Source organism: Chlamydotis macqueenii, chromosome 25, assembly GCF_036417535.1.
Source record: "Chlamydotis macqueenii isolate bChlMac1 chromosome 25, bChlMac1.mat, whole genome shotgun sequence".
In the NCBI taxonomy this organism is placed as follows: domain Eukaryota; kingdom Metazoa; phylum Chordata; class Aves; order Otidiformes; family Otididae; genus Chlamydotis; species Chlamydotis macqueenii.
The window spans coordinates 745,298-761,952 of NC_141580.1; the positions used below are offsets into that span (position 1 = coordinate 745,298).

The 16,655-nt window shown below is 61.2% G+C and overlaps 3 protein-coding genes across 3 annotated transcripts; all 3 read left to right on the forward strand.

Annotated features, from left to right (window-relative positions):
• Window positions 1-620: 620 nt before the first annotated feature.
• On the forward strand, window positions 621-7,813 carry GSDMA (gasdermin A). The gene is made up of 10 exons (XM_010121829.2): window positions 621-1,001; window positions 1,888-2,154; window positions 2,319-2,529; window positions 3,072-3,237; window positions 3,322-3,415; window positions 4,203-4,247; window positions 4,511-4,665; window positions 5,577-5,727; window positions 6,355-6,428; window positions 6,993-7,813. Exons 2-10 carry the CDS (start codon window positions 1,941-1,943, stop codon window positions 7,227-7,229), a joined length of 1,347 nt encoding a protein of 448 aa, XP_010120131.2. The 5' UTR covers window positions 621-1,001; window positions 1,888-1,940; the 3' UTR covers window positions 7,230-7,813.
• A 558-nt stretch (window positions 7,814-8,371) lies between these two features.
• On the forward strand, window positions 8,372-12,681 carry PSMD3 (proteasome 26S subunit, non-ATPase 3). Its single transcript, XM_086766989.1, has 12 exons — window positions 8,372-8,574; window positions 9,264-9,454; window positions 9,803-9,940; window positions 10,105-10,241; window positions 10,345-10,535; window positions 10,707-10,810; window positions 10,899-11,013; window positions 11,150-11,269; window positions 11,379-11,482; window positions 11,743-11,898; window positions 12,005-12,055; window positions 12,160-12,681. Exons 1-12 carry the CDS (start codon window positions 8,409-8,411, stop codon window positions 12,235-12,237), a joined length of 1,551 nt encoding a protein of 516 aa, XP_086623115.1. The 5' UTR covers window positions 8,372-8,408; the 3' UTR covers window positions 12,238-12,681.
• A 2,292-nt stretch (window positions 12,682-14,973) lies between these two features.
• Window positions 14,974-16,655, forward strand: CSF3 (colony stimulating factor 3). Its single transcript, XM_086767024.1, has 5 exons — window positions 14,974-14,989; window positions 15,284-15,453; window positions 15,908-16,015; window positions 16,159-16,305; window positions 16,485-16,655. The coding sequence occupies exons 1-5, from the start codon at window positions 14,974-14,976 to the stop codon at window positions 16,653-16,655; spliced, it is 612 nt and encodes a 203-aa protein (XP_086623150.1).

The window sequence follows — 16,655 nt, forward strand, 5'->3', positions numbered from 1 at the left end:
TGGACGAGCTCACAGCCCTTCGCAGCACAGGCACCCTTCGCAGGGTTCCACACCCGTGAGCCACACAAACCCTCTGCTGCCAACAGCGAGCCACGGAGCATGGAAACATGGCGCACTCGTCAACCGAAGTTAATGAAAGTGCCTCTAGAAACAGCGTATCGTCCCCTGGTCTACACCACACCTAATTAGTTAGCTCCCACAGGTTTAGTGAAATCCGTGAAACCAGAACGCGCTCCTCCTGTAGTGAGGGTACTACATACCCTAAAGCTAACCGACTAGAAGTGCAAATGAAAACCAGAACTACGCTAGAAATTAAACAAATCTTACAGGAACGACAGATCTGCAGAACAAGTTCAAGTTATCCACAGCCGCTACAACAGATCATGACGAGTTGACTCAGGTCAATGACAAAAACTCCTCAGCGAAAGAATGATGCAAGCAACAGGGTTTTTCCACCCTACTTCAGCAGGCGTTTCCGGGAAGGCGGGGAGAGAGCATTTCCCCAGCCCCGCTGCTTTGAAGAAGCCATATCACTCCAGAAGCACAGCCGAGTGCTCTGCACGCTGACGGCGGAGGAGAAGCCATTCACTCCACAAACAGGTACGTACCTTTTTAAGAGCTTTCGGTATAGAAAAGGAGTGGAGCAAACTGTCCTTGTGTGTTCCTGTTTAGTTTCAATCTCGTTTTGAAGTCTCCCAGGGGAAGGAGCGCTGCAGGTACCACTAAAATGATCCCACATTAAGCACACAAGACTATTTCTCTTCCCCAGCTCCACGACATACAACACACCATCCTTTGTGGTGTGACAGTCTTTCTACTCTCCGGAAGAATCGGACTAAGTCATCTCTTTTTTTCAGACCCTTGTGGGACATTAGGGAGAGTGAAGATATGCCCCTCATCGGCTCATCTGAGCTGTAATCGGGGATCGGCTCCTCTCTAACAGGACCTGACGGAGTAGGGCGCAGAAGAGGGAAAAGAGCTGCATGCTCTTCTTCTTCTCAGTAAGTACAGGAAGTTTTTCCACTTGTAGATCGCAGTTGTTCATCATGTCTTACGTATGCCAGCTGAACCAGGAAGCAAACAAACGGCAGTAAGAACGAGCTGCCACAGGAAATGAACAGCGATTTTGTTTCTGCCTCTCCAACAGCCAGCTCTCCTCTGCGGGGGATGCAGGCAGAGCACCAGGGCGTATCCGAGCCGCTGTGTGGGGATGATTTTATGTTTTGGGGGAGATTTGCCATAGAACAAGCTCTCCTACTTCCTCCCTCAACCCAGCATTCACCGCGTAGCACATTCACTTCCTTGCAGTAAAGACTTTGACTAAACCATCTTTGTAATGCTGTGTTTCGAAACAACGCTAAACCACTTCCCTCTGCCAGGCAGCAGGATGCAAGGGGAATATACTGAAGCTGTTAAAAAAAAAAAAAAAAAAACAGCAAGAAATTGCTCAAGCTTTTTTCTTTTTAAACTTTTTTCAGAGCAGCACATTAATTAAAGATTACAGCATTTAGGACCACGATAGGTCTTAGGTTAAAGAGCAATGTTCAATTTCGTAATTAAACTTATTGTGGTACCTACCGGTATACGCAACAGAATCTCTTCACTGAAACACAGCAACGGGCTCCAGTGCCCCAGGAACTGCTAGCTGCGTTCCCAGTCTCCCTGTGACTGGGAGTTCGTCAGCAAGCCACAGCTCCTGCTCCTACCTCTCCAAACGCTTAACGCTTCCCTATAGGCAATCCTGTGAGCGGTGCGTCCTTGTAAGACCGCCGGCTCTTGGGGTTATTATTGTTTTTGAAAAGTTTTTTTGTAATTAAAAGTAACATTTTCTTAGAACCTTCTGCTTTTATTTCAAGTAATTTCGCTTAACTTGTACTTGTGCCTTAGGAAAGGGGCAAGACACTTTACCTTGGTTCAAAAATTCATCCAGCCGCAGCAGAATGTTTAGAAAAGTCACGCAATCCATAGTAAATGAAATGGATCCAACAGGAGACCTGGTCCCAGTTGACAGCATATTAGACCATGAACATTTCAGACCCCTCTGTCTAGTGAGAAGAAAAAGAAAAGCAATATTCCAGCCGTCTCCTCGCTACAAACAGACGTGGTATAGACTCAACGACGTGCTGCTGCCTGAAGAAAATGCTAAAAGCGCAGGTAAAGCCCACATTTATCAATCTGAAGTTCACAATTCCCATAGACAAAACATTTGGATAATTTGCGCCTGAACTCTTACCACGTTTCATCTTGCTTGTGTGCACAACAGTTACACCACCGAGTCTGTGTGATCATGTTTAAGGTAACGCATCGAATTATTTCAGAGCCGCTCTCTCCCAACGGAGGCAGTCACGACTCAAGGCAATTTACAGTCCAAAAAAGCACCAGTGACAGAGTTGACGGAAGTCTAAGCCTTTGTGTTGACTCTGCAAGCGTAGAGCTGACAGGATCCGCCTCCTCGTCCAAAGGGTGGTCCATCAAGCTGGAGAAGAACTACATACCCGTGCCAAAGCTCGAGGCACTGAAAACAGAAAGGTAAGGCAGACACCGAGGGAGAACGTGCCCGCCGGCCATGCTCCTCCACCCCACGCCAGGTCACGCGGTGGCTTGTCAGCTGCCAAAACCCAAGGTTAAGACCTGAGAGCAGGCGTTCTCCCTAACTATGCGTGCTGCTGGAGGACAGGAGAGCGATAAAGATTCCTTGCACAGCGTTGGAACGCTTGTAGATTTCTTTGTAATTCAGAAAGCAGGAACACCTCAACACGCGGTTCAGCCGTCTTTTCTCGGGGTCTGTACCTGGAGGGCAGCGCACAGACCGGGTCAGGTCTCCTGCATGACCCGCCGGGCCACGGCCTCGCTGCCCCGGTCCCCCTCAGACACAGAGGGGGCAAGAATTGCAGCCCCTTTTCTGACCCCGTTTGTGCCCCCAGAAGCCCCTGACGTTGCAATACGTACACGTACTCCTGCAATGCGAGAAAGAACGCAAGCTTAAGGCTTCTGGCTCTGAGCAGACCGCGCTACTTTTGCCATGACTCACAGAAAACCAGGCGGGATATTGCACCCTTTTTCTCTTTTAGAAAAGTCAATGTGAATCACTCCTTCATCCAGCAACTAAAGAAAACACAACAAAATTTATACGTCGTTCACGAAACAATAGAAACCTCAGAAGAGGCCATCTGTGAGGAATCCACCAATGCAAAGGGGAGCTTCATGGCCCAGCTTTACGCCAAGTTTTTTGCGAAGGTTTGATTTCTCCTCAGGCTTCCTGACATCTGCACGCCAGTCAGGCCTAGTAACAGATTTTTTTTTTTTTTTTCCTTTGACCAGGGCACCAGAGAGAAGAAACAGAGCATAACTATACCCAAGGGCTGCACCCTGGCATTCAGGGCAATCCAGCTGGACATTACAGACCAATCATGGGGTAAGTAACCATCAGAAATTGCCAACTCCTCCATTCAGGAACAACACAGAAGAGGAAAAACATCTTCTGAAGTACCACTCGGCCGCACGGCCATCCTTAGCTCGTTCGCAGGGACAGGAACACACGCGATACGAGTGACAGAAATCACCTGGGAAAAGGCCATTCGTAGGATGGACGTTAAAAGAGCTGCCTGGGAAAGAGATGCAGTTTGGTGGGGGTGGTAAGGAAATTCAAGAGATGTACTGGAAGTCTCAGCTCTAGACTTCAGGAACTGCAGAGCTGCTGTTGAAAAATGGCAGAGTGTGCAGAGGTTTGTTTCCTTTCTTCTCCTACTCAGAAGAAAAGCCAGGGGGAAGACAGGGTGGCCGACCCTTCAGTGGGAAGGCTGGCGTAAGAGATGTGGGTAGGCAGAGAAAGAGAGGACAGATCCACAAAACCTGCTGCAGTATTTGAGACCACATTCGACCTGCTTCCCCGCGGGGAGCTCAGAGCATTAGCTGCCATTTTAATTCGCTCGTACCTGAACGCGCTTACTGGCCGATACAGACCCCCACGTAAGGCGTGTGGCAGCAGGGAACGAGGTCTAGAGTAAGGAGTTTTAAATGAACGGGCACTGGACAGCGCACGGAGAAGAGCGCAAACACCAGCCTGACCTACGACTAGCACGTGAGATTTCAGACCCGGGGTACCAGCATCTTCAGACTTAAAAACACCACTAGTAAAAGAAATACCTATTCAACTCCAAGTGCCCTTCTAAATCAGCAACGCCCTTTCTGTCCCGCTGCAGATCTTGAATATTTCCCAGAAGAGAGAATGATGTTCCTAGCTGATGGTGAGCAACGTATTTTACTGCTTCCACTTGCGCTACTTCTGCCCTTCGTGTAAGACGGAACCTGTCAGGACAAAGACAAAGCACCAGAAGCGATGTGTTTGCTGTAGAGTACTGCTATTACGCGAGACGCGACGTCTGTCCAACTCAAACTGCGTTCTGCTTTAAAAAAATATTCACAAAAATGTTTCAAACTCTACGTTTAGGGGTGCCAGGGGGATCGTCTAGTTTACAAGTAACATATTTGGAATTCTTCTGGTTTTCAGGTTACTCACACGGAAAACTAGGAGCACTGGAGGCAGAAGTTGAAGCAAATTCTCAAGTTCTCTCCAATTTGTCTTCCAATCTGTCTGTCCCATTTTTAAAAGCCATCAAAGCTGCGATGAGAGACAGGAACCTCTTTCAAGAGCTGACCCAGAAAGTAAGCAAAGTTCTTAGAGCCAGGATTTATAAATTCAGACATCCACAGTCGCGCCTCTTGCACTAGAGGTCATCTCTCCTGTGCCACAACTATCTGATGCAGGGAATTAACCGTCTGCTAAACATTGCTTGATTTAGAAGACTGACTGTCTGTTAGACAATGCCTAACAATCACTTAAGCTTATCAGAAACTGGTATTTGTCAAGGACTGATATGTCTGGCAAAGGACGGAATGTCAGTTCCACCCCAGAGTCGGTCAGAAGCTGGGAAACTGCTGAAATCCCCCAGTGAAAGGAGAGCGTGGGTGAACGACTGAAGTTCACCTAGAGGAAGATCAGACCCCTGGAGAAGGGAACGACCACCAGAGACAGATCTGAAATGCTAACGCAAGTGGTTTTTTAATAACCCCGCCTCGCTCACGCACACATACGTCTGTATTGTGCAATCCTACGGATGTGTGTACCTGCACCGGATACATTTTGGTAAAATGTGCTGTCAGCGTGCGTGCTTTTGGAGAAGCAATCCCCCACGCACCCGGCGCCGAATAAACATGCCTGCTTTATAACTCTCTCCGAGTTGTAGAGTTTGATCCACGCATCAATCAACCCAAAAGTCCTTCACTCAGCACACCTGCCTGGTCTTCAGCAGCAAAGAGAGAAAGAAGGCGCTCAGGAGAGAGTCAACTGCTGAAACACGTCCTGAATGTAGCCTGGCAGACTTACCTGGAGGCATCAAACCACTTAAATCTCACGGTCTGTCTTTAACTGGAGACACTGTGAAGGCGTAAGCCTCTAACAGCTTCGGGAGGGGAGAGGCACCACACGACTTCACACGCTGCTGCAGCTGGACTGGAAGGGACTCTCCGCAGCCTCTTCGCTTAAATCCTGACGTTTCTTTTTCTTATCCTCCTAGATGGAAGCAGTTCTTGATGAAACTGGCAGTTGTGAGCTGACAACAGAAAGCCCAGACTTAAAAGACCTGTTGAGCAGCTTACAGTATTCTTCACAACACCTTCTCCTTAGTCTGGCAGAAGCAATTACCTACGCCCTGGACGCGTTAGACGGTAAGGCTGTCTGGCCATTTTAACAGAACAATCCTGTAGCACCAGGTTATATCAAGAGCTTTCCAACCGACAAGACTAGCAGCACTCAGAAAGCTTAGAGAGCACGAGAGACTTGCAGAGAATTTACGCAAAGTAATTTCTTACACGGGGAATGAAGGTGGTTTATGCTGAGAGCACAGACCCGTCTGTAGCAGCTGCTGTTCAGCAGCATTTTGAGAGTCACACAGCAGCACGACGCCAAACCACTGCGCAGTCCGGGAACAGCACGCACAAAGGGATCCTTGAGACGAGGGCTCGAAATCAGAATGAAAGGGCGGTAAAGATGGCAATTTCACCTCACAGAAAGCAGTGCCAGCTCCAGAGTCCCCTTCCCAAGGCTGCCACAAAACACGGTTTGAACCTCCCCTCACCCCCCGGGTCTCTACGCGCGACGTAACCTGTACCCACAGCAGCAGCTCTGTGCGTCGCGCGGGCAGGCTGCGCCAGCAATCCCGTCTAAAACACCCGAAGGACTTCCACCAAACAGGCATTCCCTGCGAGACGCTCCCGGTCACGCTTCACATCCCGCCAGTTGCCTCTGAGATACTGGTGGAGGGTTTTTGGCACAAACCTGTTTTAATTCTGCAGAGCTAACGGAGGACCAGCTGCTGCTGTTGCTGGAGTCCTTGGAAGAGAAGATCGTGTCCCAACAGCTTAAGCTGGTGAGAGATCGTACGTCGCATTTGGCTCAACATGAGGGGCAGGCGGTGTTATTTTAAGCAAGGCAACGTTTAGATGGTGACACAGGTTGTGGTATCACAACTGAAGGGTAACACCGGGGAAAAAGGGAAGGAGTAATTGCTTCAAACTTGGCAGGGATCAAAATACTCACTTCAAGAGAAGTCACCCTAAGACACAAAGGCCTAAGCTTTTAACAAGGGTCGTGGTGATGAAACTGGACACAGCTGGCTACCACTTTCCTTGGAATGGTAGTCAGAGTTTTCTGGATTCTTAGGCTCCAGATTAAAAAAAAAAAATTAAAACAAAAAACCACACAGAAACACACAACCATTTTAATTTCTCGGACATAGATAATTCACATGAAGTCGGGAAGGGAACACACGGCCATGACAGTCTTTCAGGGTGAAGAGTCCCACACGTGCGGATTATTTAGTGCACCTGTGAGCCAGTAAAGCACTGCACAAGTCACAGAGACAGTTTAGTTAACAGCTTCCACAGACGCGTGCATTAAACACTGATTGTGGTTTTTTGCTGTTGCTGCAAAGGTTAAGAGCATCCTGGAACACGACATAGAACACGGGACGAGGCGCTTCAGCGTGGATGCCAGCCTGCTCTCCTTCGCACGAGAGAGGGACCAAAAATTAACCATTGCACTGGTTGAGATGAGCGGGGTGAAGCTCCAGAAAGACGGATCTGCCGTCTGCACGGAAGAAGCCTTCTCGGCCGCAGCAGCCCTGTACACATCCCTGTACGTCCTCGATCTCCAGAGCAACTCGGATTAGGCTACACGTGTCCTCCCACTGGGCATGACTTAAAGGGAACCCCTTGACAATGTATTTGAAAGTCTCTCACTGCAAGCCAGTTTCCCTCTCCGAATTTCATGCCTACATAGGTGAGGCACTCCTTACCAACGCTCAGTGCTGCTTTGAAATAAGTGGTAAAAGTACACTTAAGGCAAAAAAAAAAAAACTTCCTTTTAGAAGCCAGAAGCCAGGTACCAAAACAGATTTTTCTTTCCCTTCATACAAACGCAGAAGGCCAACTGAAAAATCCACTAGCCAAAATAATCACGAGCCTGTCAGCTGCACTTCACGCGCCCCTGGTTCTGCTAACCCCGCGGCAGCACGCCCGTGCGGTCAGTAAGGAACGCAGCAGCAATGACCCGCTCGCCCTGCCCGCACCTGCGATCTGTACGCGACTCAGCAAGCTGCTAAGTGTCTGAAAGCGGGGCACCTCGGAGCGTTGTAATACCGCACACCTGGTAAAACAGCACCTCCACCACACGGCTACGCGCCCCACCTGCGGCAAAGGATACGCTACAGCACTTCAGAGCAACGTCACAAACACTCTTGTCTCTGCTTTATAAATAAAGACAATAATTTCTTACTGAACAACCAGACATCCTTAAATGCAATTTTTTGATCTGCAGGCGTTCTCGGTCACCCAGCAGCGCGTGCAGGGGCCCAGCTCCCCGCGGGCTTCGGCCTGTGAGGGCCCCGCAGGCTCCTGGGGGAGGGGGTGCCCCCCGCATGGGGCAGCGCTGCTCACCTGGACGGTCACCGACGGCACGAGGGGCCCAGCCGCGCTCTGCACCAGCTCCCGGGGGAGCTCGGCCTCGGCCCCGGCCCCGAGCCCCTCCAGCGGGTGCGGGGGAAGCGGCGGCGGCCGCTCCCCGGGGCCGGGGCCGGGGCCGGGCCTCGCACCTCAGCGCGGCGCACCAGGCGAAGCGCACCCGCGCATGCGCCGCAAAATAGGCGGGAACAGGCGGGCGGAAATACCCGAGCTGCCGCCGGAAAGGCCCGAGCGCCTGTCGGAAGTACCCGAAGGAGCCGGCCGGTGTCGAGCTCGGCGCTCGACCGCGCGGGTCTGGCGGCGCGGGCCGGCGCGGCTGGTCGGGCCTGGCGACTCCCGGCGTGCCCCGCGGTTGTTGCAGTGTCACGGCCGGCCCGGCGCGCCCGGCCATGAAGCAGGAGGGCGCGTCCCGCCGCCGCGGCGACAAGGCCAAGGCCCCCCCCGACGGGCCGCCGCCCGCGCCCCCCGACGTGGAGATGCAGGAGGAGGCGGCGGCCGCCGAGACGGGCGGGGAGCGGCAGCCGCAGCGAGAGCTCGACGCCATCACCTTGGAGGGTGAGGGGTGGGGGACGCGGAGGGGGCCCCTGCGGCGGGGGCGTCGGCCGGGGGTCGGAGGGGACGGGGGGAGCGGGGCCGGCCCTAGGGAGCGGGGGGGGCACAGCGAGCCGGGGCGGGGGGTCCTCGCGGGGGAGGGGAGGAGGGGTCTCTGTGGGGAACGGGGGGCTCGGAGGGGGCCGTGGTTTGGGGGGGAGGGGGGGGAGGGTCTCTGTGGGGAGCGGGGGGCTGGGAGGGGGCCGTGGTTTAGGGGGCGGGGGGGGGAGGGTCTCTGTGGGGAGCGGGGGGCTGGGAGGGGGCCGTGGTTTGGGGGGGAGGGGGGGGAGGGTCGCTGTGGGGAGCGGGGGGCTGGGAGGGGGCCGTGGTTTAGGGGGAGCCCGTGGGAGGGTCCCTGCTCGGACAGGCTGTGCGGGGCGGGGGGGCCGCAGAAATGCCGCGGGGGGACCCCGGGGGCTGCAGGGGGGCAGTGGAGCCCATGGGGGGGGAGGGAGCCCCGGTCGGGTGTTCTGCAGCCCCCCGCCCCGGCCGCGGGGTCAGGCCAGGTCACCCTGAGGCCACACGGCCCCGGGGCCGCGAGCGGGCGGGGGGACCCGGCAGCGCCCGGCCCCGGCAGCGGCTTCACTCGCCCGGCCCTCGGCGGAGGCCTCCGGGAGACGCGAGCTGACGGCGCGTCGCTGCTGCGCCCGCAGACATCAAGGAGCACGCGAAGCAGCTGGAGAAGGCCGTCTCGGGGAAGGAGCCGCGCTACGTGCTGCGCGCCTTGCGGGCCCTGCCCTCCACCTCCCGCCGGCTCAACTCCAACGTGCTGCACAAAGCCATCAACGGCTTCTTCACCTCCAACAGCGCCGTGCGGGATTTCCTCCTCGGCTTCCTGGAGGAGGTGCGGCGGCGGGGACGCGGACGGGCGGAGGGGACACCTTTCCCGCGCCGAGGAGCCTCCGCAGTGCCGCTCTGCGGGACGGGGGGGGTACCGGGAACAGCGAGGGCTCGCGGCCGCATCAGACGCGCAGCCGGGCTGCTCGGGAGCGCGTGGCGGGAGAGCTGGGTCGCTGCGGCCCGCGGCAGGGATGGGCCGAAGTGCCGCGGCCCGGGCCGGCTCTCCATGGCGCCTCGGGCGCAGCTCTCAGCGGGGCCGGGCCGGGCTGCGGCGGAGGCGTGAGGAGCGCTGGGCGGGCGGCAGCGGCGCTGGCGGCCGCGGGGGTGCAGCGCCTCTCTCTCCTGCCCGCAGTCCATGGACACGGAAGCAGAGCTGCAGTTTCGCCCGCGGATGGGGAAGGCGGCCTCAGCCCCTCTCCTGCCCGAGGTGGAGACCTACCTCCAGCTGCTTCTCGTCATCTACCTGATGAACAGCAAGCGGTTCCCGGAGGTGCGGTTCCCGGAGCTGCCGGCTCGGACGCTGAGCTCTGCCGCGCGTGGCAGGGGCTGGGGAGCCGCGGGGACCCGCCGCCTGCGCTTTCCCCTCTGTTCCAGCTGCGTTTGGAGCGGCCCCGGGCTGGGTCCCTGCGCTCTGACCCCCGCTCCCCTCTGCAGGCTCAGAAAGTGTCCGATGACCTGATGCAGAAGATCAGTTCCCAAAACCGCCGGGCCCTCGACCTGGTGGTGGCAAAGTGTTATTACTACCACTCCCGCATCTACGAATTCCTGAATAAGCTCGACGTGGTCAGGAGGTGGGGCGGGTCCTGCGTGCGGGCTCTCCCTCGGCTTGCTCCCGCGCCCCGGTGCGCGGGGCTGGTTTTCCCCCCCCCGACATCCTCTCTCCTTTTCCTGCAGCTTCCTGCACGCCCGGCTGCGGACGGCCACGCTGCGCCACGATGCGGATGGGCAGGCCACCCTCCTGAACCTGCTGCTGAGGAACTATCTCCACTACAACCTCTACGACCAAGCGGAAAAGCTCGTCTCCAAGTCCGTGTTTCCCGAGCAGGCCAACAACAACGAGTGGGCTCGGTACCTCTATTACACAGGTGAGGCGCGGCGCGGGCTGCGCGCGAGGTCGAGGGCTCTGGTTCCTCAGAGAGCGTGTTTGAGCGGCTGCAGATGGGGCTTGCAGGCGGGGTTTGAAGCCTCACCCGGGTGGATCCCGCCGGCTTCGCTCGGTGGCTTTTCCAAACGGCCTCTGCCCCGCGCGAACGCAGGGCGCATCAAGGCCATCCAGCTGGAGTACTCGGAGGCGCGGAGGACCATGACGAACGCCCTGCGGAAGGCACCGCAGCACACGGCCGTCGGCTTCAAGCAGACGGTGAGCGAGGACGGGGAGTTGGCGGGGCCCGGCGCCTCCCGGCGCTGCGCGGGACCCTGCGGGGCCTCACGGTCTCTTCCCGCTCAAGGTGCACAAGCTGCTCATCGTGGTGGAGCTGCTGCTCGGGGAGATCCCGGACCGGCTGCAGTTCAGACAGCCCTCCCTCAAGCGCTCGCTCATGCCCTACTTCCTCCTGACTCAGGGTACGACGGGCCGCTCCGGCGCGCGCTCCGCCCCTCTCCGGTCTCTGGGCGCGGGGTCCCGTGCCGGGAGGGAGCGGGGAGCGCGGGGGGGCTTCTCCCCCCGCTGGGACCCGGCTGAAAGCGTTCTCTCCTCCAGCCGTCAGGACCGGCAACCTGGCCAAGTTCAACCAGGTCCTCGACCAGTTTGGGGACAAGTTCCAGGCGGACGGCACCTACACCCTGATCATTCGTCTGAGGCACAACGTCATCAAGACGGGTAGGGGAGCGCCGCTGTGGCGTTTGGGACCCCGGCCCGGCCGGCGCCGCGGGCTCAGCGGGCCCGGGGCTGCCCGGCCCGGGGGTTCCCACTCCGCTTCCTCCCCCAGGCGTCCGTATGATCAGCCTCTCCTACTCTCGCATCTCCCTGGCCGACATCGCGCAGAAGCTGCAGCTGGACAGCCCGGAGGACGCGGAGTTCATCGTCGCCAAGGTAGCCGCCCGCGACGCCCCGCGCTGCCCGCAGCCCCTGCCGGTCCCTGCAGCGCGCCCTTCCTGGGGCAGCCGCTGGATTTAGGTTGAGGCCCCTCCCAGGGCTGCTGGGGCCACTCCGGGCACCACGTCCCCTCTCCGCGCGCTGCGTCCTGAGCCCCCCGCTCCTGTCACAGCGGCCGGCTCCTCCCTTCACTCTAAACTGCTGCCTCAGCCCTCGGAGACAGCGGGTGCCCTGACCACGCGCCCCCCGGCTTGCAGGCCATCCGGGACGGCGTGATCGAGGCCAGCATTAACCACGAGAAGGGCTACGTCCAGTCGAAGGAGATGATCGACATCTACTCCACGCGGGAGCCCCAGCTGGCCTTTCACCAGCGCATCTCCTTCTGCCTCGACATCCACAACATGTCCGTCAAGGTGGGCGCAGCGCGACCCAGGCCAGGGGACGGCGGGGCGCAGCTGGGGCGTTTCTCACCTCGGGGCTGCTTCTGCCTCTCCTCACCCCCCGCCCCTCTCTCTCCAGGCCATGAGGTTCCCACCCAAATCTTACAACAAGGATTTGGAATCTGCAGAGGTGAGCTCTCAGCGCTCGCGCTGCGGCCCCGCGGCCACCGAGGCCCCGGGAAGGACGTGGCTCCTGTCCCCCAGCTGCCGCCAGCCTCTGCCTTTGCCTTCCAGGAGCGCCGGGAGCGCGAGCAGCAGGACCTGGAGTTCGCAAAGGAGATGGCAGAGGACGACGATGACGGTTTTCCGTGACCCTCTGGCCTGGCTGTATTTTTTTATTTGTCCCTAGGGAAGATGCTGTCTGAGCGGAGCTCCCCCGCGCGGCCCCGGCCCCCCTCTGCCTGTCTTTTATAAATACCTGCATGTCTGTACTGGGGAGGGGGACACGGGGGTCCCCGGGCCCGCGGCCACGGGCCCTGCTCTCCCGGCCCCCCGCCGCCCGCGGCAGGAGCCCCCTTTCCCAGGAACCAAACGTTCTTTTAAGGTTGCTTGCGGTCACGGTCGCTGCTGAGCACGGCGGAGGCGCGGACGAGCCGATGAACCGGGAGCTTCCGGGGACGCGGGGCCAGGGCGGGCGGGGGGCAGGAGCACGGCTCCGCAGGGACCGCGGGTGCCCCCAGCTCTCGCAACAATAATGGGGTCAAACTTTGTTAAGCTTCAATTATGACTTTTAAAATAAAAGTTGGAAAAACACCAGCCTGGCTGGCTCCTGCCGTGGGTTTGTTCTTGGACCGACGCCTCCAACCCTGGCTCCGTGGGGCGGCCGGGCGGCAGCGGGGCAGGGAGCGCCCCAGCCGGCGGATCCCGCTTCCCAAAAGCCGCAGCCAGAGGCCAGAGCAGGGATCGGGGGGACCGGGTCCGCGCACGGAGGGGACAGGGCCGAGCCCCAGCACCCCCCACCCTGCCGGGAACGGCGCGAGGGTCAGGCTGCGCCCTCCTTGTGCCCCGCTGCCCCCCAGCCCCACAGACGCCGGCCCTGGGGAGGGATGGGGCTGGGGCCGCGCAGCCGCCCCAGATGGGTCCTGCCGGCAATCTGGGACCGGCTGGGCTCGTCCCCTGGGGAAATCTGGGAATCTCCCGGCGCGCCCATGCCGGGCCGGCGGCCAGGGGCCGGGGATGAAGCGTGGGGCTGCCCCAGAGCGCTGGCCGCAGCCCGTCCCAGCTGCAGGGCGAGAGCTCAGCCGGCGCCCGGGGGTGCCGGCTCCGGCGGGGGCACAGGGCCACCCTGCACGCACTGGGAAGGGCCCCGCGGAGAGGAAGGGTGGCCACGAGGCAGAACCGCAGCGGGGTGGGTGCCCGGGGCAGTCCGCAGGGCCAGGCCGGGCAGTGCTGGGCCAGCTCCGCCGCCCGCGCCCCAGCCACCCACAGGGTTTCGGGTCCGGCCACCACTTCCTTCCTTGGAAAGCTGACGGGGGCTTTGGGCCCCATCAGGCGCTGATTCACGTCCCCCCCACCCCGATTCCTGACAGCACCGACCTGCTGAGATGGCAGCTCCGCTCCGGGGGACAGAGCAACGCTTGCAGGCGCTTGGGCACGCCGCGCTCGGCTCCCTCCGTGGCCACGCGCTCCGGAAGGGCCCTGGCTTCCCCCAGCTCCGGGGAGGGCGCGCGCAGAGCCAGAGGGGTTTCTCCCAGAAAATCCCATGAACAGGCTCTGCTGCCAAGGTCCTGAGGGCAGAACACAGTGCTGCCAGGTCCTGAGAAAGGAAGCCATCATTAGGTTTCAGAGTTAACACCTGCTTTGTGCCGGCAAGGCCCCGGGCGGCGCTCACGGATTGGCTGCAGCTGCCGGGGGCTCCTTGCCCCAGCTGGAGGTGGGAGCAGCTCCCGGGGCTTGGGCCTGGCTCTGCCGGCTGCACTCTGTGGGCCGCACCCCGCCGGCTGCGCGGCCCCCCGCAGTGCGCACCAAGGTCCGTGGCCTGCAAGGACGGGGTCCCCGTCCCTGTCCCCGTCCCCACAGCCTGCAGGAGGGCAGCGATGGGACCCAGGCTGGGGGTCAGTGGTGCAGGGTGAGACCCCGGCTGAGCGCTGCCCCAGGGTCGCCCTATGCGGCCCCCCCCCCCGCCCCAGGCCCCGGGGCTGTGGGTCGAGCGGGTGCCTCGCACGGCCTGTGCCGGGCAGGATCGGGCCCAGCTGGCCCCGGCCCAGCAGATCATCCAGGAAGCGCTTGCGGGAACCGGCACGAGCCAAAAATTCCCACGTCAGCGCAGCGGGGCCGCGGTGGGGCAGGGAGCAGCCGGCCCCGCTCCCGGGGCTGCCCTGGCAGCCGCTTCCCCGAAGGGGCAGACGGGGACGGCCCCTCGTCCGGCCGGGGGGGGGGAGTCAGACCCCAAGGCGGCCGACCGCTCGGCGCTGCACGAGCGGGATCGGGCCCCAGGGTGCTGAGCCGGGTGCCGCGTCCCTGGGCGGGCGCCTGGACGGGGTCTCACCGTGGCCGCCTCCGGCCGGTCCCACCACAGTGAAGGTCACACCGCAGCACCCGCCCTGACGCCGGGGTGAGGGGCTCCGGCTGGCAGGGGAGACGTCCACGTGGGCTGTGGACGGCCGCGATCCCGGAGGGACAACGCTGGCTGTGAAAAGCCACCGTCCCTCGCCCGGTCACCTGCCAGTGACCCCGCGGCGCTGGGCACCTGCCAGCCGGTTAATGAGTGACCCGGCCACCACCCGCACCCTCCTGGCGCCCGGCACCCGCCCCGCTGCCAGGGCTCCGCCGGGCGCCCGCCGCCGCGCCAAGGGGCTCGGCTGCCCACCACGGCCAGGAAAGCCCCACGGGGCAGCGCGGTGTGGGCAGCGGCCGGGAGCACCCGGCTCCCGGGATTTGCATGTTGGTGATTAAGACAATGAGGCAATCGGCACTGTTGCCACATCGGTGTGAATCCCCGCAGCCCGCTATAAATGCCCCGATCGATGAGGCCGCGCAGAGCCGGAGCAGGAGCTGTGCCGGGCTGGGCCGCGCTCGCAGAGAGAAGCAGACGCCGAGCCGAGCGCCATGTGCTCCCTCACCCGTGAGTACTCGCAGCCCTGGCGCCCAAAACCCGCTGTGCCCGTAGCACCCGCTGCGCCCGAGCACCCACAGCACTCGCTACACCCACGCACCCAGAGCCCCCAGCCCGCCGCCTCAGCGCCGTGGGGCCGGTGGGACACACGGGTGCCCGCTCACTCTCCACGTTTCGTGGGTGGGTCTGTGCCCCTTCCCTGGGCTGCGTCGGTGCCACCATCCCGGGAGGGGCAGCTGGCCGGTGAGCGCGGGGCTGGGGCCGGGGGTGTCTGGGGTGGGCGCTGAGCCGCTGTCCCCGCAGGCGCGCTGGCACTGCTGCTGGGCGCGCTGCTGTGGGCGCCATGGTGGGCGCTGCACGGGGCGCCGCTGGCCGAGCTCTCGGGGGACCAGGACTTCCAGCTCTTCCTGCACAAGAACCTCGAGTTCACCCGCAAGATCAAGGGGGACGTGGCCGCGCTGCAGCGGGTGGTGGTGAGTCCCTGGGCGCCGCTCGAGGGGGGACGGTGGCCGCAGCCACTGCGGGGTCGCAGATAAGGTGACCGTCCCCTCCTTGGCCTTATCGGCACCGCGAGGCTGGGAGCCAGCGGTGTCCCCCGTGCCCCGGCCTCCAGCCACGCTGCTCGGCCCCCGCGGGGTCCTGGGGTGCCCACAGGGGCTGTGAGCACGCACGGTGCCACTGCATCCTTGGGGACGCACGGGGACCTCCCCGTGGCACGCACCGGGGGGGACCTCCCTGTGGCACGCACCGGCCGGGGCAGCCACGCCACGGTTTGGTCTTGTCCCGTCCCCATCTCCCCGGGCAGCAGGTTCACCCCAACCCCTCCTTCTGGCTGGGCTGCTGGGGGGGGTCCCGCACCCCAGGGATGGGGTGTTGGAGGGGGTCACGGTCCTCCGGCCGCCCTGACCCCGTCCCCCTCGGCCGCAGTGCGACACCTTCCAGCTGTGCAAGGAGGAAGAGCTGCTGCTGGTGCGCCAGGACCTGGGCATCGGCCAGGCGCCGCTGGAGCAGTGCCACAGCCGCACCTTCCGGGTGGTGAGTGCGGGCAGCCCACCCCTGCCACGAGCTGGCCGGTCTCAGCCCCGCCACTGCTTGGGGCAGCCCGCAGCCCGCCGCTGCTCGAGGCGTGGTGATCGGGCTGTGCTGAGCCCCCCTGACCGCGCCGCGCCCACCTGCAGGAGGCCTGCTTCAGCCAGATCCGCGACGGGCTGCGTGCCTACCACGGCTCCCTCGCCGCTGTCCTGGAGCTGCTGCCCGGCCACGCCGGCCTGGTGGAGACCCTGCAGCTGGACGCTGCCAACCTCTCCTCCAACATCCAGCAGCAGGTGACGGGGGGATGAGGCGTTTGGGGGGGACGGGGCGGGCACGCACGGGGTCTGCATCCCCGGTGCCGCGGTGGGGAGGGCGTGCCGGGGTCACTGGCTCTGCATCCGCTGGGATGCTGCCGTGCTCCCGGGGCATCTCTGGGTCCGGATCTGATGCCTCTGCCTCTGCCCGGCTGCAGATGGAGGACCTGGGCCTGGCCACGGTGACGTACCCCACGGAGGGCCCCGGCCCCCTCCCCGCCTTCTCCTCCCACTTCCACCACCAAGTCGGCGGCTTCTTCATCCTGGCCAACTTCCAGCGGTTCCTGGAGACGGCTTACCGCGCGCTGCGGCACCTGGCCCGCCTCTGA

Excerpts from the sequence above, each read along its gene's own strand:
- GSDMA (XM_010121829.2), top strand. The coding sequence starts at position 1,941 with ATGTTTAGAAAAGTCACGCAATCCATAGTAAATGAAATGGATCCAACA. Across the intron at positions 3,238-3,321 it reads ACGCCAAGTTTTTTGCGAAG|GGCACCAGAGAGAAGAAACA; the intron begins GTTTGATTTCTC and ends TCCTTTGACCAG. Across the intron at positions 5,728-6,354 it reads CGCCCTGGACGCGTTAGACG|AGCTAACGGAGGACCAGCTG; the intron begins GTAAGGCTGTCT and ends TTAATTCTGCAG.
- PSMD3 (XM_086766989.1), top strand. The coding sequence starts at position 8,409 with ATGAAGCAGGAGGGCGCGTCCCGCCGCCGCGGCGACAAGGCCAAGGCC. Across the intron at positions 9,455-9,802 it reads TCCTCGGCTTCCTGGAGGAG|TCCATGGACACGGAAGCAGA; the intron begins GTGCGGCGGCGG and ends TCCTGCCCGCAG. Across the intron at positions 11,270-11,378 it reads GCACAACGTCATCAAGACGG|GCGTCCGTATGATCAGCCTC; the intron begins GTAGGGGAGCGC and ends TTCCTCCCCCAG.
- CSF3 (XM_086767024.1), top strand. Across the intron at positions 15,454-15,907 it reads CCGCGCTGCAGCGGGTGGTG|TGCGACACCTTCCAGCTGTG; the intron begins GTGAGTCCCTGG and ends CCTCGGCCGCAG. Across the intron at positions 16,016-16,158 it reads ACAGCCGCACCTTCCGGGTG|GAGGCCTGCTTCAGCCAGAT; the intron begins GTGAGTGCGGGC and ends GCCCACCTGCAG.